General features: G+C 42.8%; 3 protein-coding genes across 3 annotated transcripts; 1 reads left to right on the top strand and 2 right to left on the bottom strand.

Moving 5' to 3' along the window:
* The first annotated feature begins 1,216 nt into the window (after positions 1–1,216).
* On the top strand, positions 1,217–7,141 carry arsa (arylsulfatase A). Its single transcript, XM_077712116.1, has 8 exons — positions 1,217–1,499; positions 1,975–2,215; positions 2,327–2,545; positions 2,949–3,118; positions 3,187–3,311; positions 3,432–3,559; positions 3,931–4,033; positions 4,099–7,141. The coding sequence occupies exons 1-8, from the start codon at positions 1,273–1,275 to the stop codon at positions 4,392–4,394; spliced, it is 1,509 nt and encodes a 502-aa protein (XP_077568242.1). The 5' UTR covers positions 1,217–1,272; the 3' UTR covers positions 4,395–7,141.
* An 18-nt stretch (positions 7,142–7,159) lies between these two features.
* mapk8ip2 (mitogen-activated protein kinase 8 interacting protein 2) lies at positions 7,160–19,414 on the bottom strand. Its single transcript, XM_077735078.1, has 14 exons — positions 18,757–19,414; positions 15,928–16,033; positions 15,241–15,453; positions 15,077–15,143; positions 14,377–14,511; positions 12,604–14,302; positions 12,328–12,536; positions 12,156–12,231; positions 11,372–11,544; positions 10,787–10,896; positions 10,590–10,712; positions 9,499–9,569; positions 9,325–9,423; positions 7,160–8,527 (listed from the first exon to the last, which is right to left on the bottom strand). The coding sequence occupies exons 1-14, from the start codon at positions 18,819–18,821 to the stop codon at positions 8,455–8,457; spliced, it is 3,219 nt and encodes a 1,072-aa protein (XP_077591204.1). The 5' UTR covers positions 18,822–19,414; the 3' UTR covers positions 7,160–8,454.
* An 829-nt stretch (positions 19,415–20,243) lies between these two features.
* On the bottom strand, positions 20,244–24,968 carry LOC144193302 (uncharacterized). Its single transcript, XM_077712115.1, has 8 exons — positions 24,504–24,968; positions 24,313–24,431; positions 23,464–23,567; positions 22,966–23,140; positions 22,324–22,441; positions 22,154–22,236; positions 20,417–21,735; positions 20,244–20,349 (listed from the first exon to the last, which is right to left on the bottom strand). Exons 1-8 carry the CDS (start codon positions 24,915–24,917, stop codon positions 20,288–20,290), a joined length of 2,394 nt encoding a protein of 797 aa, XP_077568241.1. The 5' UTR covers positions 24,918–24,968; the 3' UTR covers positions 20,244–20,287.
* Positions 24,969–26,576: the final 1,608 nt, after the last annotated feature.

Below are 26,576 nucleotides of genomic sequence, written 5' to 3'. Positions count from 1 at the left end.
GTTGTTTGTCTGAAAGGAACAAATGCTTATAAGTTAATTATTTTATTATTTAAGATAGGAAGAAATTAGTCATACTGTCCAAGCATTAGACTATGTTTTTTTTTTAAATCTAGTGAATAGAGCAAATCACAGGCCAAGTTTTGGGGAAAAAAGCAGTGTTTCATCATTATAAGTACCTCATTTGAATAGACGCCTTTAACCGCTTCTCCCCCCACACTAGGCTGAATGTAGGTCAGTCCTGCAGAGAGAAAGAGAATAGTAAATCAAAACTATCGGCCCATACCACAGCAACCATTCCCTCCCCGGGCTAAACTGCGGCATGCGGAGAAAAAAAAGACTAGACTGACACACAGTTAACAAAAAAAACAAAAATATAAAAACTAGAAAACCATCAAGAGCTACAAATTGTTTTTTAAATGACAGTATTAACCTCTGGTTAAGGTTGGAAATTGAATAGGTACTGATCAGACCATTTATAGAGGATCAAAGTCAATTTTGGTAGGGTTCAGAGTTCAAACATCTACCAAAGAATTTCCACACATGGATTTGGGTCTCAAATTGGATTCAGACTAGTATGAGGGATTCAGACTACACCACAATTGACATGAAAAGGAAACGTCAACAACAATTGGCAAAATTTACTCCTACAGGGATATGCTCCAGCACCCCCCGTGACCATTTTGAGAATAAGGGGTTCATAAGATGAGGGAATCAAAATTTGCCGATACATATTGTCAAATTTCATTAAAATGTCCAGGTAACACTTACCTCCAGAATTCTCCCATCGTGAATTCAATCATCCAGAAATAGTGGCAATGAACGAGAAATCTTGAATTAACAATGACTTCCATCGCCGTGGATGCTCCTTTTGATGTTGTACTATAGATTTAGATTTCATGTATGTTAAAAGAAAATATGCACACAAACAGAATGGCAAGAAACACGTTTGCATTATGGTATTTCAACCTAATTAGTAACAGGTTGGCGGCTTGGTTGTGGCGTTATAGGACTAGTTAAACAATTAATCCACATTGCTATTTAATTTTCATGATTTTGATATTAAAATAAGACAAATACGCGCGGATCTACTTATTCGTAACAACATACCGTTGTGGGAAAAGTACGATCCTGTTCGTTTTATATTTGTAGTCCTAACGATCCGGCTATTCTCGGTAGGACTACACTACTAGCGTTGTGTGACGTCACAGACACGCGACACGCACTGGAAAGTAAGCACGTGACTTATAGAGATTCCGCGTCTGTCTCTGTAAAATGGACATATTTCGCATTTGTTTTAGTTTGTTATTTTTCTTTATGATCTGCACCCACGCTGTTTCCCCACCTAATTTTGTGCTCATTTTCGCCGATGATTTGGGTTTTGGAGACTTGGGGTGTTATGGACACCCCAGCTCGCTTACTCCGAATTTGGACCGACTTGCTGCAGGTGGGCTTCGCTTCTTGGACTTTTACAGCACCAGCCCCGTCTGCAGCCCATCTAGGTGAATAACAAACGTCGTTATGCGTTCAAATAAAGTGCGATAAAGTGTTATCTCAGTTACATGATAAAGGGAAATTATGAGCTTGTTTGACATATTTATACTTTTGTAATGTGTATTTTCCTACTGAATAAGTACCATCGCTGTCAGCCTCTTCCAGTCAAAATGAATTGTACGTCCATTGACGTCATTGGCAATAAAACATAGAATTCACAGCGTAAATGAATTGGATGTCTATTGTTGTCTGTATCAAGCTGTGATTTAAATAATTTGACATTTAGGGAAGAAAATCAACAAAACTAACGTGTTATTGATATGTTGTCTTTTTGAATAAAATCAATAAATAAATAGATAAAAATGGGGGGGGTCATAACTTGACTTTTTGAACTTGAATTTTGTGCATATTTTCACGCAACGTTAGATGATGTCACCACGTCTAGCGATGTCACCGTCATTCTTTTTCTCGTTTTCCGCACAGGGCGTCATTGCTGACGGGGCGCTACCCGACCCGTTCAGGCATCTACCCCGGGGTACTGTACCCAGGTTCCATCGGCGGTCTACCCCTGAATGAGACCACAGTCGCTGAGGTGCTGAAGCCACTAGGCTATGCCACGGCCGCTGTGGGCAAGTGGCACCTGGGACTCGGGCCCAACGGAACGTATCTCCCCACCAATCAGGGCTTCGACCACTTCCTGGGAATTCCGTACTCTCACGACATGGTCAGTCTCAAACGGGCTATATTTAGATATAAAACGATATAAAATGGGGCAAATACGTATATAGTCTGCCTTAAAAAGATGTGATTTAATATCGAACCTCTGCCATTTTAGGGTCCCTGTCACAACTTGACATGCTTCCCCCCGGACATCAAGTGCTTCGGTTCTTGCGACGTGGACACCGTTGTGGTCCCGCTCATGCACAATCAAGTCATCAAAGAGCAGCCTGTCAACTTCCTGGAACTGGAGCAAATCTACAGTGACTTTTCCACTAGCTTTATCACCGCCTCGGCTAAAAAGAAACAACCTTTCTTCCTCTACTATCCTTCTCACGTAAGTAATCGACAACTTGGGAAGGTTTTTGTCAAATTTACCTTATCAGAAATACTCTAAAGTAGATTTTTTTGTCAAAAACTAAAAAAAAACCTTAAAATTTTGTGAGGACTGAGTGAATCTGGAAAGAAAATATAAAAAAAAACTAGCTAACCAGCACATCTGACAATAGCACAACTATAAATAGCCTGCCAGCAGAAATCTGCTCATTCTGGTTGTGACATCATCTTCTGTTTGGAGATTTTTTAGTGGGCGGGCCAAGGCAGCTAAAAATTAATGCAAAAAGATTAAATTTCGACAGATTTGTCAGTAATATGTTCTGTTATCATTTTAAAGATATTGGTATAGCATATTTTGTATTAAAAAAAAATCCCAAAGAGTGTTTTGGTTTCTCTCTCACTAGCACACCCACTACCCCCAATTCGCTGGTCCAGGGGCCGCTGGGAAAACATCGAGAGGCCCCTTTGGGGACTCTTTGTTGGAATTTGACAGCACTGTCGGGAAGCTACTTTCCAGCTTGGAAGTTAACGGCGTCATCAACAACACGCTAGTTTTCTTCACGTCAGACAACGGGTAAGATCCAATCCAAACTCATATTATATCGTTGAATCACGTTTCCACTGACTTCTTGTTTGTGGCAGTCCTTCACTGATTCGCCGGTCCCACGGTGGCAACGCCGGGGCGTTGAGATGTGGAAAAGGAACCACGTATGAAGGCGGGATGAGGGAACCCGCCATTGCATTCTGGCCTGGCACCATCAAACCAGGTGAGTTTTCACAATGTCAGTCAACTCAAAAGTGAGTAAGACATGCAAGACAAGCGAAAATAGCAACGTCCAACAATGTATTATATTGTTTCATGAAAATGTCCTGGTTTTTGTGTTCAGGGGTGACTCGTGAACTCGCCAGCACTTTGGATATCCTGCCCACTATCGCTCGGCTTGCAGGCGCTAAATTGCCACAAGTGGCGCTTGATGGTGTTGACATGATTGATATGCTTCTGAACAATGGAAAGGTAAGTCAACAAACCTAATCTTATAAAAAAGGAAAGCCACCAATACAAGGAAAATGGTGATTATTTTAAAAAAATGAAGGATAAAAAATAGTTCTAATGATTTATTTTTCAGGAAAATATTTCAATGAATTGAACTATGTTAGCCCAATAACCTGAAAAAGTGCAATTCAATATTTTGTGTATAAATTACTGCAGCTAATGAACTAATTCACTGCCATTTACAGTGATAGACATCAAATACATTTTAACTGGCCATTGTTTCAGTGCCATTTTCCAATTGGATGACTATTCCGGAATAAACCACTAGTAGGGGAAAAACCATTCCAGAATAAAATTAATACACTATGAAAATGTCCTGTTTTTTTCCCCAGAGCAAAAGGGAATCCATGATGTTCTACCCTTACAATCCCAGTGAAAAATTGGGTCTATTTGCTCTCCGACTTGGAAAATACAAAGCTCATTATTACACGCGAGGTGAATATCAAAATTCCAAATCTCCATTCAGACGACTCAGTTACTCATAACCGGCTTGTGCCTAGGTTCCACGCTCAGCAGCGGCACCCCCGACTTCCAGTGTTCGGCCTTGTCCGTCCTGACACCCTACAACCCGCCGCTGCTCTTCGACTTGGAGGCGGACCCGTCGGAGCACTTCCCGCTCGCGGCAGACGAGCGACCGGACATTCCGGCACTGCTAGAGAGGATCGATAAAGTCAAGGCGGAATTTGAGGCCTCCATGGTGTTCGGGGAGAGTCAAATCGGGAAAGGAAGGGACCCGCGCTTGGAACCTTGCTGCAGTCCGCAATGTATGCCCAAGCCTCATTGCTGTCGCTGTTGATAAAAGGTAAAAGAGTACAAATGTTTTGTCGGTTGTAGAAGATGTCCAATCCATTAGAGGTGGGAGATCAATTCAATCATAGAATTTAAGAAGCCTTAAACTTTACGGGTCGAAACTTGAAAGAATCTTGCACTAATAGACATCCAATCCATTTGCATTCCAAGGTTTCGCAGCAAATGATCAAATGTTCGATCAAATACATGATCCCTTTATTCGCTCTCGAGTTATTTTGAACACAAATACACAAACACACAGGACCAAATATATGATTCAGTCATAACAATTAAGGTTGGAAGTCAAAAACAACTCCATTGGAAATTAAACAACTTAAGCGTCCTTCTAGGTCTGCATTCTGGGGTAAAGGTCAGTCCTATCTTCCAGTAAACGAGGACTCTGTGACATGTTCCGATCCCAAGCTCGCCCCAGACAAATTGAAGAAGCTCTCATACAAAAATGATTAAATGCCCGGATATATATATACACGTTACAACTCCCCCTGGGGTAAGAAATACCAGGGAGTCGCAACTATCACAGCAGTAGCCTTCAGTTATATTTTATATACAATAAAGTCCATAAAACAGACTACGGGATAACATAGGGGAAGCACGAGATATTAAAGTGGCACCCTCAAATAAACATGTAAAACCCCCTCCCAGACAGGTGTCCAAATGAACACCCACAAAATACAGGAAATAAGACCGAAAAGTGCCACTGTCAAACTGATGTAATAAAAGTCTCGACAGGGGAATAACTATGGGTCTAAATGCACAAACTATATGTATACCCCGGGGTGTCTAAACTCATCTCAAGTCCCCCTATGCAACCCAAAATCATTAACTTTGTCAACACATATACAAAATATAACAAGGAGTAACGTACTCACAAGCCTGCAAGTCAGCAGTTCAGCAAAAAATGGGAGCAAGGGCAAAGCTGAACTGACAAATGAAAAGGGTTTAAATAAGGGCAGGAAGTGAATCTTGATTGGAGGAGGGATAATGGGGAAGTAGCCACAGCTGTGTTGGCCTGGGCAGGGCTTTGTCACAGGGGTGGAGCCACAGCTGCAGGTACCTGTAAAGAAAAGAAAGGACACACCTCCTACATAGTGTGTGTCCAAGTTATTAGGACTATGCAATAAGTAATGGTGAACATTTTCCGTGTTATGTTGAAAGGAAATGACAAGCAATTATTTCAGACATCAAGCATATATTTTATTTGTAAGACCAAATTCATGACAAGGCGAATTCCCCCTCCCCCCCCCCCCCCCCCCCTGGAATTTTACAAGTAAAAGATATGTTGCTCAGTCAGATACTGAACTGCGTGTGTTCCTCTAAAGCACGTAGTAGTACGTATACACAAACATCCTAGCCGATTAGCAACACGCCACGCATCTCCGTTTCCGACACGGTTTTTCCGCTCACAGCGTCGTGTCCTAAAATTAATGCCGAGAAACAAATGTCCAAACAGCCAATTATTGCCCATCGCGTACATCATGGTTGTCAAACGAGAGGCCCGGGGGCCAGATCCTGCCCGCCGCGTTGCTTTGTATGGCCTGCCAAGTAAATTGTGTGCATCAACTTAACATTTTAAAAAACTAAACAGGTTAAAAAAACTTGAAAAAATATGGGAAATATTTTCTGTTTCTCATTTTGATTGAATTTAATCCCCAAATTAAAAAACAAATAAAATGAGAATAATTCCCTGACTCTTTTTTTTCAATTGAAATTTATGTCAATCAATATAGACAAAAAATAATATGTAATTTTTTTAATTAAAAAAAGAAACCTAAAATGTAATTGTACTTATTTCCCACAATTTCTTTAAAGGAAATAAAATAAAATACACATTTTAAATTAAATGCTACTATGAGATTCAAAAAAGAGGATTTGGAAAGTTCCCAAGTCAACATTGTCTCGGAATCAGGGGTGTCCAAACACAGTGTTTATTGATACACAGAAAATGATGAAAATGTCATTTAATATGGCTTACAAAAGAAGAAGCGGTGATCAAACGATTACCAAAATGTCATTCTCGTCCATCTCCATGAAGCAATTCCGATTTTAACCTTCACAACCTATGATTTTTCTGAAAGCGGCCATTGGAAAAAAAAGTTTGGACACCCCTGCCTCTAAATGCTTTACTTGCTAATCCATTATCTCCACTTTCAATCATCAATTCACAAAAAATTAACGTAATTACAACGTGGCCCCCAACATAAATACGTTTGGCACCCCCGATGTACGCAAATGTGTTTTTCATTCTTTTCAAAGTTGGACAACAGACGAGAAAAAGGACACAGTACTACTTGGGAGTCTCTATGATTATATACACCAGCTAAAGGACAACGTCATGATGAAAGATTTAAGCCCAGCCTGCATTTTTTTAGTTTGTTTTTTTTTGCCCCATTTTCACAAGTCCTTCCAACCAACCCCTTCTTGAATATGAACCGGTAAATACGCTACTTGAAGATTATATGACGGATGCGATAAAAAGCGAGAAATAAAATGCGGGAATGTGTGGGGATTGCGGTCCGTTTACGACGTGACGGAAAACAGTCGTTGAAATGAAAAAACATGGCTTTTCGTTGGGCGTCTTGGCTGGATTACAAACGAGAAAGAAACCAATGATTGTGTCACAACTAATGTTGCGTTCATACATTTTTTTTTGTAAAATTACAAGTAAAATTATTTTTGTTCCTTTTTTTAACCCTAGTTTCGTGTTCGTGTTTCAGGAACAAACAAAAAGCGAGACATTTAATGTAAAAAAAAAAAAATCAAACTTCAACGAAAAGAAGTCAGAAAAAGTTGTTTAACTCTTCCGGTGCCATTGACGATGATAGAGGTCGAGAATTTGGCTTTTTGCTGTAAATTTCATTGTATTACTTATTGCTAACATGAATCGCTAGCGATCCAATTCGTTTGGACGACTATTGCCATTAACGTTAGCTCAAGTATTGTTCCTCGCTATTGACATTGCCTATGATTGACTCTTAGTGGTCAAAATGGACTCTTTCTACAGTAATCCCTCGAATATCACGGTTAATGTAGACCAGACATGTCCGCGATAATCGAAAAACAGCAAAGTAGGGTCACCCATATTTAAAAAACATAAAATTAAATAAAAATGGCTTCAGTGGGGAGTCCTAGTACCAAGAGTGGCTTCCAGTTATGAGTTTCAGCGTGGTTTTGCACTTTTTACCTACAAATAAAAGTTTTAAAAAAACAAAATAAAAAATGAAAAAAAATTCCCGGACAAAAATCTGCGATGTAGTGAACCGTGAAATGTCGAGGGATTACTGTATTCGTTACCTTGGTCTTTACTGTAAAATGTTCAAAAAGCGCAGTCATGACAGTCTTTTACCAGTCAAAATCAATGTTAGCTCAAGTATCACTCATGGCTAACATGTACCGCTCTGTAAAAAGTCCAAACCGGATGACTATCGCCATAAACGTTAGCTAAAGTTTTTAAAAAAAAAGTTTTTTAAATCAGTGATGGCTTTTTTCGCAGTGAAAATGGATTATGACCATCAACGTTAACTAAAATATCACTCATCGCTAACACGACAGACTTTTAAATCCCGTCCAAATGGATTACACGTTTATCAGCGTCAACGGCGGCGAAGGATTGAAAGATATTGACGTCACCTTCAGCGTGAACCAGGCGCTTCTACGTCTGTATGTCTACACCCTATACATCTATTTACAGCACGCGGACGCCACGGTCACGGAGGTCGAGTTGACCACCGGTAGAAACCCAAAGCGGCGCCAAAACAAAACAAATACATATTTACAAACCCGGTCAAGCCATTCGCCCGTCCGTCTTTTCCTGAATACGTGTGGCTGTGCGCGGTTAAATCCTACGAGCCATGCATTGGGAGAGTGAACGCTTGTTTGGCTAGTAGGTACGTAGGTAGATAGTAGGTAGCTATGTCTCATAGAAAATTCTCAAACATAGCCCGTCGGGAAATAAGATGTCGAAGTGAAGATCTCGGGGGAGTAAGAAGGAAAAGAGGACCTCTGAGGGCAAGTGTGTGTGTGTGAGCAAACATGGCCATGAACGTGCCTCACTCCAGGTAGATGTCTTCGGTAGGGCAGGCGTATTCCACGTGTTCTTGGTAGTATTCCTGGAAGGCCCGACTAAGGGAAGAACAAAATGAAAAACACATTCAACCCAAATGTTATGAAATATTTCACTGTGTGCAACAGAAATTGGCTGCTATTGACCTTTTGCAACTATGGATGTATATCCCTTGATAATCCCTCAATTATTGCGGTTAATGTAAAGCAGAGATAAACGAAAAACTGCAAAGTAGGGTCACCCCTATTTTCTATTTTTTTTAAGTTCATAATGTGAAATTCCACGCATTAACTCGCAAGCGGAAGCCACTCCCTTTTTGTCTGCTTCCTAATTGGACTCAGCACTGAAGTAAAACAAAAAAATATATATATAAGTATATTATAATTTTTTTAAAAAATATTTTTAAGAGTCCTAGTAGCAAGTAGAAGACAGAGGCGTGGCTTCCTCTTGCAAGTTTCAGAGTGGATTTTCATATTTTTATGAATTTACACACAAAAATTTAATTAAAAAAATCCCCAGAAAAAATCTGGGATGTCGTGAAGCCGTGATATTTGAGGGATTACTGTATATATTCTAATAAAACTTTAATGCATGTCAAAAATGGAGATGTTTCTTTTTTTCTGATACAAATGTGAAAATTAATAAGAATACCCCAGGAGGAAAAAAAGTAATTTTACAAAGAGAATATATAAGCTGGAAAAAAATCATTAAAAACTTGAAAGTAAAACATTTTTGTAAATTTCCTTCAAAATGTAATGGGCTAAAAAAAAGTAGAGGATTTGTATAAATATTACACAACTATATCTTTCAAAAGGGAAATCATTTGAGCAATTTTTTGTGGAAATCGGGAACTCACCCAACGCATTCTGCTACTGGCCGCATGGACTCTTGGGAGACAAAAACGTGACACGCAAACCTGCTCAGCGTGGGGTGCTTGGTGATGAAGCCAAAATAGCTGCAAAAAAACAAGAAGACAAAAAAGATTTGATTAGGCAGGCCTCGGCACCAGCGGCGACCCATCCCTTCATACCAGTTGTTCCTCGGGTGACAACCGCAGAAAGAAATATTCTTCATCTGAAAGAAGTGGCTGCATCTGTCAAACTGAGGACACACAAAGACAGCCTTTCTATATTAAACTGCATTTATCACCTGTTCAGGTGACAACTCTGAAATTGAAGCTCCATTTTTATGACCCTTTCGTCCGATAAACGTCTTCTCTGCCGTCATGAATTTATTTTATGATCACTATGCGGCGCTGGGTTTCTATTTTACATTTGCCAAAGCTCACAATGACAAGAGTAGGGCGTCTGTTATTTTGTAAATGTTTTTTTTTTTGTTCCTATCTATACGAGCAGATGAATTAATTTAATGCACGGCAACGCGCTTGTAACATAACATAAAACAAATTTAAATGAACTTGGATTACGATGCAGACACATTCAAAAATAAGTTTAATCTAACCTTGCACTAAACTTAGTTCTAATTTTCTTTTACATTTTGATATCTTTCTTCTCCCGGGTTGGCTCTATTAGCCCCGCCTCCACCCTGACTTTCAGATGCAACCTATCGAAGGTTGTTTACTTTTGTCTTTCCTTCAAAATATTCCCAAAATAATGCACACAAATGTCCTAACAATAGGATAACGCACAACCACTTGCCAACTTGCCCGGAAAGTAGTACTCCTCTCGTATTAACAAAAAAAAAAAACGTCATTTGCACTGACTAACGAGAAAAAACACTGAAAAAAATGCAATGCTCCGCCCAGTGCTCATACAGACACTACACAAGGGAGTTGCGACCAGAAAGACGCATCCGCTGTGTGCTCTTATATCAAAATATGTCTCGTATCTCAAGATAAATATTTTCCCGAAATTTTACTCGTATGTCAAATTGCTCGTATCTCAAGATAAATATTTTCCCAAAATTTTACCCGTATGTCAAATTGCTCGTATCTCAAGATAAATATTTTCCCGAAATGTTACTCGTATCTCAAATTGCTCGTATCTCAAGATAAATATTTTCCCGAAATTTTACTCGTATCTCAAATTGCTCGTATGTCGAGGTATTACTGTACTTAATTAAAAACACATAACTAGTAAAGATATCTGGAAGTCTCCTTACCTCATCTGGGCAATCGTATTCATCCTCCAAACTCATGATGAGCTTGACTCCTTGCAAGCTGATCTCCAGCTCGCACAGGGACGGCGGCCGCACGTGAACGGTCCGCTTCCTGGACAGCGCAATCTGACCCGCGGGAGTCAGTGAAAAACACAACGTCGTAAAACGTGACCTGAAACACGAGCGTCATTTTAGCTCACCTTCTGCATGGCGGCACAAAGAATTCCGTTGCCTTGGTGTTGAGGAACTTCCACCGAACCCAAGAACTGCACGTCAAATGTCTCTATCCATGCTGGGTTACGTTTCATGGCTGCAAAAAAATGTTGTTGTTTTTCAAAGTAGCTTTGCAACAATTCAGTTTGAGAGGAAAAAAATAGCATTCAATTTTGCCACTTCCATGATTTGTTCAATTAGAGTTTTGGTTTGTTTTGAAAGTGTTGTATTTTGTGTTATTGTGATTGGCTGGCAACCAATTCAGGGTGCCTTTCATTTTCTTTCCTCGTACAAATTACCTTTTTTTATGATATATTTTATGATCAGGTATTTGAAAATCATTTTCATGCGCATTCATAGCTCTTGTCAAATGAAATTCTGTAGATGAAGCACTCCGTTAGCTTAGCATTAGCATTTATTGCTCTTGGAAAAGTTAAATGTTGATGTCAACACATAGTAGTTTCTTTGTTTTACACCTCCTCAAAATTGCTAATTCATCGATTTATGAATCAATTACTTTAATAATCACAATCACACGTTATTCTGGGTGCTTTGGGAAAAAAGGGACTCACCCGACAACTCCTTGGAGAGACCGATGACCTCGTGAGCGTAGAAGGCGGGGAAGATTCCCCGTTCTCCCGTGCGCATGTTGTAACCTCGGTACCAGTAGTCGTCTTCCTCCTCCTCCACGTACAGAGGGTCGTCCACATCTAGCTCCAGTTCATCTGCGTGCCTTGGGATGAACCTGCACAGATTAAGGGTTAAGACAATACAATTAGGAGCGGGGACGTCTGCCTACCATTTACTAGGTTTGTCCTGTAAAAAGGATTTTTTTTAAAAATTTTAGATACAATGGTACCGCTACTTACAAATGAATCCGTTCCATTAGTGGTTTTGTAACTTGAATTTTTCCTAATGAAGATGCGTTTGATGTGTAAAAGTATTGTTATGACCATTAAACCCTTTGAAAATGATCACAGTTTTGAATAAAATAGGCGAAAAAAGCACAAAGAAAGAACCGAGAAAATAAAATAATTTCTTAAATCCTGATAAAAATCACTTTCTATTGTTGTTGAAGGGCGAGAGAGGCGGAGTCAAAGTTTTAGCAATTGACAAAACATGTACGTAAACACAACTTCAATTTTTTATAAAAAAAACTGAACTTTCTCCAGGCCTATGATGGAAAAATAAGGACTAAAGTTGTTGTAAACACACTTACAAGAAACACAAGTCTGCTTCGAGAGAATGTTTGACTTTTGGGACATTTTTCGTATCTTGATACACAAAAAATGTTCCCATTGTGAACCTTAGTCACCCCCTGATATCATTCCCCCCTTCCCTCTCTATGTATCTCACCTGTAGACCGCCCTGTGGGTCTGGTCCCTTTCCTCCCCATTGACGGTGCAAGAGAAAAGTCCAAATGATTCAGTACCTGATGGCAGAAAAAGAAAAGGTCCCTCTGTGAAAAGCAATCCCGTAAGCTGGGAAACTGGCAAAAACCACAAAGCGTCGTTCGCTTTGGACTTACTGGACGAACGAGATGTGCCGTTGACGAAAACGTTAAGAAACTTCTTGGAAAAGGGGAGGTCGGCCTCGGGGGAGGAGTCTTCAGAAGAACTGAGGAGTTCCGGTCCCGCCCCTTCGTCTTGGAAGCCATAGTCCGCCTTGCCCGTCTCCAAAGGCTCTTCGTCGCATATCGTGGAGAGCTCGCTGCCTTCACTCAGGACGGATGTGCACCTGAACGCATCATTTTGCAATTAACAACTGTTCTAGCCAAAATCGGCAGTCAAAAAAAAACACAAACCTTCTCAGACTGACAAGTTCCAACGTTGTGTTCTCGTCCACCACTAGCGTGTATTTCATCGAGTCGTAAGCCAGTCCGTCGTCTTCGTTGGGTTTCTCAGAGGGCTCGGGGCGGGCTCGCTCTTCGCCCACCAAATTCTCCATCTGTAAATCGGCGCCCCCGTAGTAGTCGTCCAAAAAGGGGCAAGCGTCAACTCGCTCGTCTTCGTCGTCGTCTGTGGAGTAAGTCAGGTCGAAGCAACGATTTGTTTGGGCGGTGGGGATGTCCAGCGTTAAACCATGTTTGACCACGGCGATCCGTTCCAGGGACGCACTGGAGCGACTGGTCGTCCTGGCTTCGCTCTCGCTCAAGCTGGGCGACTCCGTCCCCCCGTCTAACGTTGTCAAGTTGTTATGGGGCGTTCCATTTCTCACCAATCTTTTGCCATTCTCTGAACTTTCGGAAGATCCGGACATCTCGTTTCCGTCGGATTTCATTCTCCCGCCGTCCTCGTCGCCAAAAGCGTCCCCGTCGCCGATTTCCGAGGATGGCGAGATGGTGTCTGACACGGACACTTCCCTCTTGAAGCAGTCTTCGGGACAGCTGATGGGGTACGAGCCTTCCGAGATCATCCTGTTGACCAAGTTGCTAAGCAACCAGGGCGAGTCTGAGTTTTCGCTCAGGTCGTCCTCGCTCTCCGAATCGGAATCCCCCTCGCTGGTTTCGTCGTAATCGTCCACGGGGGGCCCCGACCGGGCTCCCACCGGGAGGTAGAAAGAGGGTTTGAAGCACTCCAGGCCGTGGTCGGGTTCGATCTTCAGAACCATCTGTTCGAAGGAACTGTCTTCGCAACATTGGGGAGGGAGTGTCTCGTCCGGGTCGGCCTGGTGTTCCTCGGACGGGTCCACGTCCCGGAAGGACCGGTAGGACCGGACGGCGGGAGAAGGCGGAGGCGACGGAGAGCCCCCTTTGGGCCGGCCCAAAAAGAGAGACGCCTTGAGTCCGGCGATCCCGCCGTCTCGCTCCAACTCAGCGTCCAAGTCCAGTTCCTGGTCCGAGGTGGGCGAGCTGGCCTCCTCGATGGAGTTGGTTAAGTGTGAAGAACGGCCGCTGCTGCTGTCGTCGCTGGTCAGATCCAGCTCCGTTTCCGAAATGGACGAGATCATGTTGGAGCGCGGCGGACTCTGGCGGTGGAACTCGCCGTCGCTGTCGCCGTCCGCCTCGGACTCGGAACCGGGAGAGCTCAGATCCTTGTCCGGGTCGGAGGTGGCGTAACTTGGCCGATTCATGTCGGCGATCCCGGGATCGGACGACGGGGAGTGGGAGTCGTGGCCCCCCGGGGCGTCCCGACTTCCCAGCTTCTCCGAGCGAGCCGAGAAGAGAGCCGGCTCGTAGGGTTCGATGCAGGGGAATTCCTCGTAGCGGGATGGGTCTTCCTCGCCCGCCATTTCGTACGTCTCGTCCCGGGCCGGCGACAATCCCAAGTCCTCGTCCGGTTCGTCGTCGGATGAGGGCGGCTCGCCCGGACGGGGCCCGCCGCCGTCAACCGAGTCGTACGAATCCTCCAGGCGCTCGCGGCCGTTGTTGAGATCTCGATCCACTTCCGTGTCCGAACACTGGGAGCGCTCGTCTGCGGAAGGGACTCGTGTCGGGTGCGCGGGAGGGTCGGCCTTGGGTTGGACCACATCGCCGGCGCGGGACTTGACTTGATCCAACGACCCTGGAAGAATGATACCCGCGGAGAAAGATTATTTGCACGTCATTGGGGCAGGACTCGCTTTGGTTTGGCGTTACCGTATTCAAGTCTTTCCCGCCGGTTGCCCTCCACGTCGCAGAGGAGGGGGCTGCGGGGGGAATGGGGGCCTCGACTCTGGGAGCTGGGACTCCGGTTAATGTCCTCCGTGTGGGTGCTGATTGGCGCCGTGCTTCCTGGATTGGGAACATGAGTTGGATTGTGAAGCTTGAGTCTGGCCTATGTTGTTTTGGGCTTTTTGGCTTAAATCAAGTCCGGTCCTCGAGAACCCCTGTCCTGTCTGTTTCCCACAACACCTGAATCAAACGATCCACTCATCAGCAAGCTGTCCAGCAGCTTGATAACGAGCCTGATGATTTCATGACCGGACGTTTGGTCGTCGGTCTTTTGGTCCCTTTTGATCGCCGGTCTTTTGGTCGCCAGTCAAAAGTACTTAGATATTAAACAATACTTAGATATTAAACAGTACTTAGATATTAAACAGTACTTGGATATTAAAGTCTCTCTCATGATTATAATTTTGAGAGCTGGTTTCAACAATAAACACTGTCACCATTTGACCGGCGACCAAAAGGGACTAAAAGACCGGCGACCAAATGTCCGAGCACCAATGATTTGAATCAGGTGTGTTGTTGGAGGAGGACATGACAATGTCCAATCTTGACAACATTATGAAATTGGATCATTTTTGTATTTTCTCTCTTCTACATACAGACCTTTTTTTTTTTTAATTGTACTCACCTTCTGACGAAGGCTTTTGCCAGCTTTCTGTGTTTGGCGACAGACCTCCATTGTTGTTCAACGAATCCTAATGGATTTTTTTTAAAAAGAAGACAAAAACAGGACACCAAAATGCAAGTCAGCGGGAGTTTTTCGTTGAAGACGGTGCCGATGGACGTACGCACCTGCGACACGGCCGTGGTGAGGTTTAGCGTGGTGGGTCTGCTCTTTAAAGTTCCCAGGATGGGCGAGGGAGGGGGTGACGGGGACGGAGGGGCGTCGCCCTCTTCCTCCTCTTCCTCCTCTTCCTCATCATCGATCATTTCGAACTCTTGGAAGTCGTCCTGAAAGGAGCACACCGCCTGCTGCGTTTCGTTCTTCTCCAGGATCAGGGAGTCCTTTTGAGGGGGGACAGAATCTCTATTTTTGCTTCCATTGACATTTATTCATACTTTTCATTGGCTTAGGGGTCGCTAACAAAAATGACAACCAATTGCGATGGTTTTCTACAAAAAGAAAGCCATTGTCGAAGTCAACTTAACAGATTTGATGTCTATTTTTACGCCAGAACAATCACTTTATTTCAAACACGTCGACACATTGCATTTTTTATTTTATTCTTTTTGCCACTCGTCTTTTTTAACCGAACAGTCAAAAGCTCTCACGTCACAATCCCGCTGATGCCCAGTTTTATAAAAATTTAGCATGTTTTTCATTTTTTTTTGCTGGTAATTGCACTTTTTACGTTTTATGGGTTCAGGCTTTTAAATGTCAAAATCATATTAAATGGACACCACAAAAATATCGCAGGTCTGAATCAATTAAGCACCATAAACGAGGTATTACGGTATTTAGGGGAAAAAAAAACTTACTTTTTCGTATGGATCCGAGTCGTAATTGAGTCCGATCCCGCAGTCGTCGGTGATTTCCGATAGATCTTCGTCGTCGAACTCCTCCAGGCTGATGTCGTGGGCAGGCCTGGTGAGCGCAAAAATATTCAATCAAACATGTCTTCCTATACAGAATTTACAAAAACAGGGAGTTCCATTTTCAGATGTCTAAAATTGAGGCTACTTTGCTCTTATCTGACTTTATTTTGTCAAGGAAAATCATCTTTTGACTTAAAAGTGTTTCATATGCTTTCACATTCTAGGGCAAACAGAGTTCCTCAACTGACACCCACCCACCCCCAGGTCACCCCCAGGATTCCAAAGTTGAAAAGTGTCCCAAACATTAGCCGTGCATTCCTCTGACGCAGCTGCTTTGCAATTGTGAGACCGGGAAATGCTGCATTGCAGTACTTGTAAGGACACCACGGTGTGTGCAGTCTTTCTAACTTCTGCTCAATGTCACTTGGCTAATGCTAGCTAGCAGTTTTTACGACTCAGACGGTCACCTAGCGAATCAAGTTAGCTCTTTTTTTTGGGGTTTCCATGAGATGGGATCGTCCCAAGTCGAGCTAACGAAACATACAAATACTATAGTCTGGTATGTTAGCCTAGCCGCGTTGCCATTTTGACTGGCTAGCCACTCGCTCCATTACTGATGTCAATATTGGTCATTTGGGGCTAACGTAAACCAAGAAATGACTTGTTTTTACAATTCCATTTTGTCAGGCATGAATTATGACTTCGGAATTTTTATTACTTTGTTGTTTAACCCTTACAAGACACACTTTTAACACAATATCTGCCATATATCTACGATTTAAGGCTCTTATTGATATTTTCAATGGGAAAATGTGTTGTTTTCGCATATTTTCAGAGGTTTTATTGTTATGGTTCTATTTTTGTGGGGGTTGCAAATTTTCACAATCTATTCTTATGGTTCTATTTTTGTGGGAGTTGCAAATTTTTACAACCTATTGTTATTTTTTTCCAGTTTGGCAGTTTTTTTGCAGTTTAAAAGAACATTTCTCTACTTTGGTGTAACACAGTAAAAATGCAAATTTAGGGGTCACTTGTAAATATTTGATTAATCATTCTTCCCAGGCATTTTTGGATCACCTCTTTTTCTAACACATTAACTCTGTTGATTGATTTTTTACACGTTTTTTTGCAGTTTTCCCCATTGCACACTCAAACGTATAGTCAAAGATGAATATTTCTCATTTTTACAACATGAAGAACAAGGCTGGATTAATAATAATGAGTGTAACACCTGCGCCCTGATAACATCATCATCTGGAGACAAGGACATGAGTGAGTCATTCAGAAAATCAATTTGACCCTTCTGTCGTCCGTCACTAATGTACCCATGTGCACACCCACAAAAACACACAAACACACAAACACACACACACACTGTGCCTGTTGTTATACTGTAATTTCATTATGAGTCAATATGATATCAATTTTATTTTTGGTTTGGTGACGTGAGTTGAAGTCATTTAAATGAATGAAAACAACATAGAACTTGAATAAAAAATCACTTAGCTTGTATTGATAAAAGATTGAATGAATTCTAAAATATTTTTTAAGTGAAAAAAAATGTCGTTTTGAAAGTCATAATGGAATTTAAAATCAGAATTCTGAGATTAAAATCAAATTCTGACTTTCACTTTTTTTATTTTTTTTACCCAAGATTATGATGAACATCAACATTATGTCCTTCAACTTGGAACAATAAGTAATGGTGAGATCATGTCCAAATTCATACTTGAATCATCATTCTCAAATTGAAGTCCGAATTATGACCTTAATCTGAGAATAATGAGAAATACTAAAACTAAAGTCATCATTTGGAAATGAATCACTTATCATCATTCTGATATGAAATTTTCCCACATGGTGTCACTCTATTACCAAGCTAAGATAACAAGTATATCAAAATAATGCAAAAACATATAACTATAGCCAAAATATATTTCATTATTTCTATATGCATATGAAAACTATTGAAATATAAGAAATTTCAATTATCTGACGAGTGCATGATTCACTGGAGAGAAAAACAAATATTGACTACATGATTAATTTTTAATAGTCTTAACTCTGGCTTCCATTAAAGATTTTGACAAACCAAAACAACCGTTTTAAGGTTGAGCACATCTAAGTTGTTCTTATGATCATAACACTCAAATTTTGGATGCTGATTAAAAGCCTTCCTCCTGTTAAATTGGGTTGAAAATATCATTTGACAAATGCATTTAGTAGCTGCCTTTGACGGCAATGGACGTCCAATCCATTCCAATGAGTAAAGCTTACATTAATGGAATTATAGTCTTTGATTCAATCACTAAATTAATGATCTAATGTCGACAACAACAATTTCAAAAAAGATGGCGTCCTTGTCCATAATTGATTTTTAAAGTCTTACCTCAAAAGCAACTAGTCACTTAAAAAAACAAAAACTACAATTTTAAGCGAACCACACCTAACTTTGTCATCTTACCACATAAAACACTCAAAATTCAGACACTGATTAAAAGCTTTTCTCTCGTCAAAACAACATGAGAATACAATTTCACAAACGACTTTACCAGCTGCCATTGACGACAATGAACGTCCAATCCATGTCGACCGGAGCATTGAAGATCAAAATGTATTGGACGTCCATCGCCGTCAATGGCCGCACAAATACAAGAGCCCAATTAGAATCGGGGCGTGGGCCTCCGCCAACACGCGAGGCCTAACGCCATGCGTTTCCGGCCGGATTGCGCCATCATTTTTTCCCTTGTCCCCCCCCAACCCCCTCCATACCTGCAGCCCGGAGGAGATAAGGAATGAAAGGTATTCAAGGAGAACATCTCGGCTCGGTCCGCCATCTTTTCGGAGGGTAGAGTCCGCTATGCGGTGGAGACTGTGGAGATGATCGTGGGGCGGAAACAGCAGTCCATCCACGGCACGTCGCTCGGCCGTGTGTTTTTTTTAATCCCTCTTCCGCTCCTTTTTTTCCCCTCCCTAGGAGAGCAATTTTGAAGAAAAAAAATGGCAGCCGGCGGTCTAAATCATCTGCAAGATGCTGATTTCTCATCCAATATGTCGGAAAAACATCATGCCCCCCCGCCCCCAAAACGTCTACCGAGGATGGAGAGGATGAGGATGCTGCGGGTGACACAACGGAAGCTCGCGGCCGGGCGGAGTGGTGAGGGAGGGAGGGGTGAGGGAGGGACGGCAGCAGTGCGCAGGAAGGGAGGGGCCAGAGGTGACGTCACCACAAAGGAGGAATGGATGCGGTACGGAAAAAAAAGCTGGATAACAAAACAATGTGTTTCCGGGCAATTACGGCAGTTGTTTAACACCCCTAAAATGCTTAATGCTCAAATTTGTATTGCCTAATGAGATCTTTTCTCTCCCTTTATAGACGTTCGATGATGTGACGTCCAATCAGTAAAATGAGACAGTCAGTCCACATGGATTTCTAATGGAAATTAAGCGTGGTTTGGTGAGTGGAGTGGTAAGTTTTTGTTTCAACCAGTGGTGGACTGTCAGGGTCTGCAAGGCTTTCTCGTACACATTTTCACTTAGTTGTTTCTGTGTTCTTGCAATTAAGACACTCAAATTATTATGTAGGAATGTGTAGCTACTAGGTGGTGTAGTGTTTAACTCACTCACCTGTCTTTCGTCTGGGTGGCGTTGGTTCGATTCCCGGTTGGGACACATTTTCACTTGTTTCTGTAGACTTTTTGTCAAGACACACAAATGATTACTAAGGAAAGTTTACTCACTCGGTGGCGCAGAGGTTAGATCACTGGACTCTGGAGCACTGGGTTCGATTCCCGCTGTCGTTCTTTGGCTGATCACTACACCATGTAGTCTGGAAAATGGAACAAGAAGAAGAAGAAAAAGAAAATCCTTTTTAATTTAAATTAAACACTTGGTCATATTTTTCAGTAAGACAATTTACATTCATTTTAAAATGCATATATCCATTAAAAATGATCATTATTGATTGGATTGTATTTTTACATTTTTATGACAAAGATGGAGAAACTATCATGACACCAGCGTTTCACACCAGTACAATTTTATTTCCATTCAAAACCCTGGCTTGGGAAAATATAATATAATATAAAGATGTGTATAACATAGCAGCAGGAGCGCAAAATAAGTGAAAAGGTACGTATGAAAAGATCTACTCTTTCCAGAAGTTCCATTTTGTGGATGTATTTTTTTTCTTTTTTTTCTCCCTTCTAATATAGGCAATATGAAGAAGAGTTGTTGTGCAGGGAATAACAGCCAGTCAGTCAAGCTCCAATCAGATTGTTTATTTGGACGGATGCAGCCGACTTTATTGGGGTTTCTCTGCAATTTCGAAGGGACCCAACGTCACGTCGCCTCGCCATTCGTAAACTGGGAAAGAAAAAGCAAAGATGCGGGTCAATTTTGGGTGAAAGTGCAGAGTAACGGAGAAACGTACCTTGGGCGTCTTTGACCGAGCGACCCTTCCTTCCGGTCCAGTTGGTGCCGCCGCTGGAGGTGGTGGTCCACGTGGTGGTGCTGGTACTTCCTGTGGCGGGGCTCCAAGAAACGGTTTGCCTGCCCGTCTGTTCAAGTGGTTTTGTTACGGCACCGCCTCCAGTGGTCCAGGTACCGCCTCCAGTGGTGGAGCCTCCTCCCCCGTGGGTCCAAGTAACGGACGAGGTTCCAGTTCCGGTTCCAGTTCCACCGGTTCCAGTTCCAGTTCCACCGGTTCCAGTTCCACCGGTTCCAGTTCCACTTTGGGTCCAGATGACTTTCTTCCCTCCGCCGATTTGCGCGGCAGTTCCGCCAGTACCGCCTGATGTGGTGCCGCCTCCTCCCACTGTGGTCCAGGTAACACCTGAGGTTCCAGTTCCCCCGGTTCCACCGGTTCCACCGGTTCCAGTGCCACTTTGGGTCCAGGTAATTTTCTTGCCTCCGCTGGTTTGCATGCCAGTACCGCCGGTACCCCCTGATGTGGTGGAGCCTCCTCCTCCTGTGGTCCAGGTCACACCCGAGGTTCCGGTTTCCCCGGTTCCTCCGGTTCCACCAGTTCCACCAGTTCCACTTTGGGTCCAGGTGATTTTCTTCCCCCCGCTGGTGTGCAAGCTGGTTCCTCCAGTTCCACCGGTTCCACTGGTTCCACCAGTTCCACTTTGGGTCCAGGTGATTTTGTTCCCCCCACTGGTATGCATGGCGCTTCCACCAGTACCACCAGTTGTGGTGGAGCCCCCTCCTCCTGTGGTCCAGGTAACACCTGAGGTTCCGGTTGTCCCGGTTCCAGTTTGAGTCCAGATGACTTTGTTCCCTCCGCTGATTTGCGAGGCGGTTTCACCAGTAGCCCCTGAAGTGGTGGAGCCACCTCCCCCTGTGTTCCAGGTAACACCTGAGGTTCCGGTTCCGCCGGTTCCACCAGTGCCAGTTTGGCTCCAGATGATTTTGTTCCCTCCACCTAATTGCGAGGCTGTAGTGCCTCCTCCTGTGGTGACACCGGTGCCAGTACCGCTGCCTCCCGTGGTTCCGCCGGTGTTCCATTTGATGCTTTGTCCACCCCCGCCACCCATGCCTGCTCCACCCCCACCACCCATGCCTACCCCGCCTCCACCACCCATGCCTACCCCGGCTCCGCCACCCATGCTTGCTCCACCCCCGCCACCCATGCCTCCCCCGCCTGCACCACCTCCGCCGATCCATTTGATGTTTTCACTGCCACCGGCCTCTTGTGCTCCTGATTGACAGGTACTGCACGCCCCATCCACGCCGCTAGCCTCTCTCCAGCTGGAGAAATACAAACATATGAGGCAAGATGAAGGTTAACAAAAAAAAGACAGAATGACAAAAAACAAAAACGGACATGCACAGCAATACATTTAAAATGTGATGATCCCTTTCAGGGACAGTGGTCCCTCCAGTGAACCACTGTAAGAGTTAACATTCGTATTTGCTCGCATATTAACCACCTCCACGTATAAGCCGTACCCTCAAAATTGCCTCCATTTTCATGGTTTTAATAGGCAGTAAAATTTCATTACTTTAAAAGGGAAAATCTTAAGAAAAATCATATGTGAGAAATTGTAAAAATCAATGATTTTAAGGCAGTTTTAAGGGTGCGGCTAATACGCGGGGCGGCCTATATGCAAGTAAACCTGCTAATTTACTGTATTTCTGTAAAGCCACGTCCTTTCTTGTCACTCACCCATTGAAATAGGAGCAGGCTCGATGTTCGACATTGATGTCGTGGCTGGTTGACGTGGCTCTCAACTGACAGGTGACGTAGAGCTGTTGGGAAAGTCCAAAGCACAGTTTGACCAGCGTCACAAAAAAACCCCACAAAGTCAAGATGTCTTTATTTTGAAAGCTACTCACCATCCCACTGTCGGCACCCTGGAACCTGAAGGCCTCAAACTGGAACCGAAGCATGTTCTCCGCCGTCCGTTGCATAAATTTGGAGTCCGCACCTGTGATGGTGGCGTCGATTAAACACCTGAGTGGGAAAGAGGTGGGCGGAATAAACAAACGTGTAGCTTACTCTAATTGGAGATTTCTTACAGCGTCTCAATGCTAAATTGTGTGCTAAGATGTTATTTTGCTAAAAACGTGTCTTCTATGGGAGTTCTAGGAGTGTGGAACATTTTTGTGGTCATTATACTATTGTATACTCCTGTAAATATCATGCTAATTAGCGATTAGCACGAGGCTAATCGCTAAGCTAGTTCATTTATTACTCACTTCATGTATCTTGTGAATGCTAAATTGAAGGTTAATAAAGGTCATGCTTTCTTTTGATATACTGTATAGTTCATTTTTGTTTACTTTAACATTAGACCAGGTAATGTGTCTAAAAAAACTATAACTAATGGACACTTTTGACCTTATTTGTGTTTTTTTTAGTGACTCTAATTTAATAAAGTTTCACTAGGCTCATTTGGGAAGCATTTTTTTTGTAGCCCAGTCAAATGGATGAATGGCAGTGATAAAAAAAGTGGTAAAAGTTGTAAAGTTCCTCACCCCTCTTCGAGGAAAGTATATCTGGGACTGGAGTTGATGTCAGGCGAGAGAGTAGCCACGCATCTTTCCACAAAAACTCGGAGGGGCACGTGGTGGTACTGCATGACGGAGGCCTCGATACGAATCATATCTCCAAGGTAGTACTGGTAACGGGGCCTCTCGAACATCCAGTCGTCTGTGCGGACCAGACAATAATAGTTCAAGTCGTGGATTATGGTGGCCCACGGATGTCAGGCAAAAGGGCGTCGTCTAAATGCTTTGCAAAACAGAAAAGAGCACCAATGCAAGAATGCTAATTGGCCACAGCACCCCCTGTGACCCTTGTGAGGATAAGCGATTCAGAAAATGAACAAATAAATTGCACAGGCAACATTAGGACGTCAAGTACTACTACTTCCAGCTGTCTTTTTGCAGTTATTTGCATTTGTGTTGTGGGCAATTGGATTTTATGTTTTGCCTGACACTTGGCATAGAATTGAAAACAAGAGCGGTCCTCACCTGTCCTCAGGCTGAGAGTGAAGTACAAGAACTCTTCGGCGACCCTGACTGCCGAGAAGGGGATCCATTGCGGGTCGAGAGGGAGGCTGCTCACGTTGTGGTGCCTAAACATTTGGAAAGGAACGTTTGCTCTCGACTTTCTTTTTTAAGAGAAAAGGCTTCCAATTAGGTCAAAGCCAATAGCTGGCTACAGAATTAAACAGTAGGATTTCAATAGATTTTGTCTTTGACAGGGGCCTGCTTGTACTTTTGCTTAGTTTAAATATAATTTTTGTGATAGTCAAGGATATGTTTTGAACACCTAAAATGCTTCCTAGTCCTCTTTTTGTGCCTTGTTTAATAATTTTTAAAAAGGGAAAAATGCTGTTGGTTTTATTATTAAGTGTACTTTTTTTAAATTACATTTGTGTAAAAAATTGAAAAGGGGTCAAATGTTTTTTTTCAGGTTTGGGTCAGTTAAACAGTAAATATTTTCATTTTTTGTATTTTTTTAAACAGTGAACAGTGGATTAAATTAAAGTTTTTTTATAGTTTTAAAAATTTGATGTGAAAAAAGTAGGGAAAAATAGGGGGAAATCCCTAAATATTCATTTTTAGATTCAATTTCACCCTTTCTAAAAAAATAAAAATAAAAAAATAAATTAAAATGACTAAATAATTTATAAGAAAAATACAATCATTAGTCATAAAAATGAAATATGTCCTTTCTCCCCACTTGTTTTTTTTAACTAAATTAAGGTTGTTTTTTTAAGTGAAATTTGTATTCCCCCACCCTCCCCCCCAAAAAATATTGTCACAAATCATCATGACGTAAAGCCTGCCCTTTCCCAATAAAAAATAGCTTGTCACCTTGGGTAATGACATTCCACAATGACGGCAGCTTCATTGGTCCTGACCACGGGGGAGTCACCCAGTCTGGTGGGGTTGTAGTTGAGCATGAAGGTGTAGATCAGTCTGTCGTCCGTCATCTAAAAAAAAATAAAGGGAGTAAGACAAGATGAGAAAGCGCCCCGTGGGCTGGGGAGCAACGTCTGGCGTACCTGCAAAATGCTGCCGCAGTCCTGCAGCTCGGTCTCGAAAATGAGCACGTGCGTTTGGGGGTCCTCACCAATGGCCATGCAGGGTCCCAGTGTCAGGTCGGTGCGCTTGATGAACTGGCCTATCCCGAACAAGTCCATCTGGGCCTCCACGTGCGCGCGACTCTCGCTGCACTCCACCGACACGGTGGCCACGGGGACCGGGTGCCTCAGCTCAAATTCCACCGCCAGCTCGGCCGCCGCCGTGGGCCCCGCCGGGTAGGTCCAGGTCAGTGGCTTCTCGAAAGTGTGCTTGGCCTGCTGCTGGTCGTGGCTCATCTGAACGCCCTGTGGCGGGTACGCCCAGCACGGGCCGCCCAAGAGCGCCAGGGCCAGGGCCAGCGCCATGGCCAACGGGCACGCGCCGTCGCGCTTCATTCTGGTCGATTGGCAACAACGCGCGAGGTGCCGTGAACAGGCCGCGCCGTCGGCCCGCCTTTTATAGGCTCAGCCGCGTGGCGTACCCTCGGCCAATCCGGTCGAGTTGACCGAACGGGCCGAGGGGATTGAAACGACGCCAACCACTTGCGTAACGGCAGAGAGAGAGAAAGATGGGCGCCCGACGTAGACTTTTGAACCTTTGGCAGGACGCTCTCTTTACTCAGATTCTAACATTGCTCGTGGAAGTTGTAGATATATTAATTTTGTGATGATTGGACAAATTCATCTGCTGACCAATTTCTGTACTTAATCCAATTTTGATGTAAATTATCAGTTGATCTAAATTGGGAATTAAACTAAGAATTTTAACCTTGCCAATGGGAATTGTAGATTGTGATCAATTGATGAATTTGGTGGATTGTTGTGATTTATCTAAAAAGTCTAACATTGCCAAGGAAACTAAAAGTGAATCTGTCAAAAAAAACTTGCCGTGCATTTATCTGGCCAACAATTGTTACAATTTAAATATTTTTTTAAAATGCAGCAATTGTTTTACGCCGAACTTGCATAGAAAATGTTAATATGTCTAGTCGACATGATCCAAAACGTGATGGGGGACCTTTAAGAAAAATAACTCCTAATACTGTAGTTACTTGCCCAATTAAAGTTTGAAAAAAAGTCATTTCTAACAGACAAATCAACATGCAATTTTCCATTTACAAACACTAAAGCAAATAATCGTTATTTACTCGAAAATGTGAGTGAAGGGTGTGTTCCAGCTGATAGGAAAATCAATTTTGGTCTGACTCCAGTTCCCCAATAAAGTCCAAAGTACCATATTTTCATCTGGTTTGGATATTTGTTAAATCCCAGTTATGGAGGAAGACAATCATGAACGTGTGTTATTTTTTTGTTTTCAGATAGTGGAAGATGTACTGAAAATGTCCTCAGGCAATAGGTTATGTTGACAGTAGGTTAGGACCACCTGACCTTCATCTGACACTTTGCCTTCTGCCAAAGTACATGTGTGCCAATCGATGATGGACCCCAGCACCACGGCCGACCCACCAAAATGGCAAAATAAGAAGACCCAGACGACTGTGCGGTGTCGGCAGTTTTGCATAAAAAGCCAACGGAGCCCTTCGACAATAGATCCATTTGACAGTCAATGGATTGGCCACATGTGTTAAAACCCAAATACATTCATTCAAAAACAAGGTTTTTGCACTACATTAACTGTGAAATCGGCCACAAATTTTGGGTCAAATTTTTGAATTGTCACAGCAAAAACACTGGAATTAGAAAATTTTTAAAAATGGGACAAATTCCCTTAACTATGAAGACCTTTTTGCTAACTTTTTTTAGTGTTGAAGGTTGATATTGCCTTTTTTGCCAGCATATGCCTGTTATTTTTTGCCAATGAATTATTTTTGAGTGTGAATTAAAATATTTTCAGTAAAAAAAATAAGAATTTAAAAAGACAAGTGGATGCTAACTTTCAGTAGCGCTTGAATGGCGTATTCCATTGAATACTAGCATTAAGCTATCAGGCGTTCAATTGGAAGTTAATGAGCTGCTCTTAACTGTTCAAAATCTATCAAACTCCAGTCATGGATGATGATAGACAGGGGAGTTGCCAACCCTCCCAGTCAAAAT

Source organism: Stigmatopora nigra, chromosome 2, assembly GCF_051989575.1.
Source record: "Stigmatopora nigra isolate UIUO_SnigA chromosome 2, RoL_Snig_1.1, whole genome shotgun sequence".
NCBI classification, from domain to species: domain Eukaryota; kingdom Metazoa; phylum Chordata; class Actinopteri; order Syngnathiformes; family Syngnathidae; genus Stigmatopora; species Stigmatopora nigra.
Note: the sequence above shows the minus strand (reverse complement) of the source record. Positions and strands in the feature narration are given on the sequence as shown.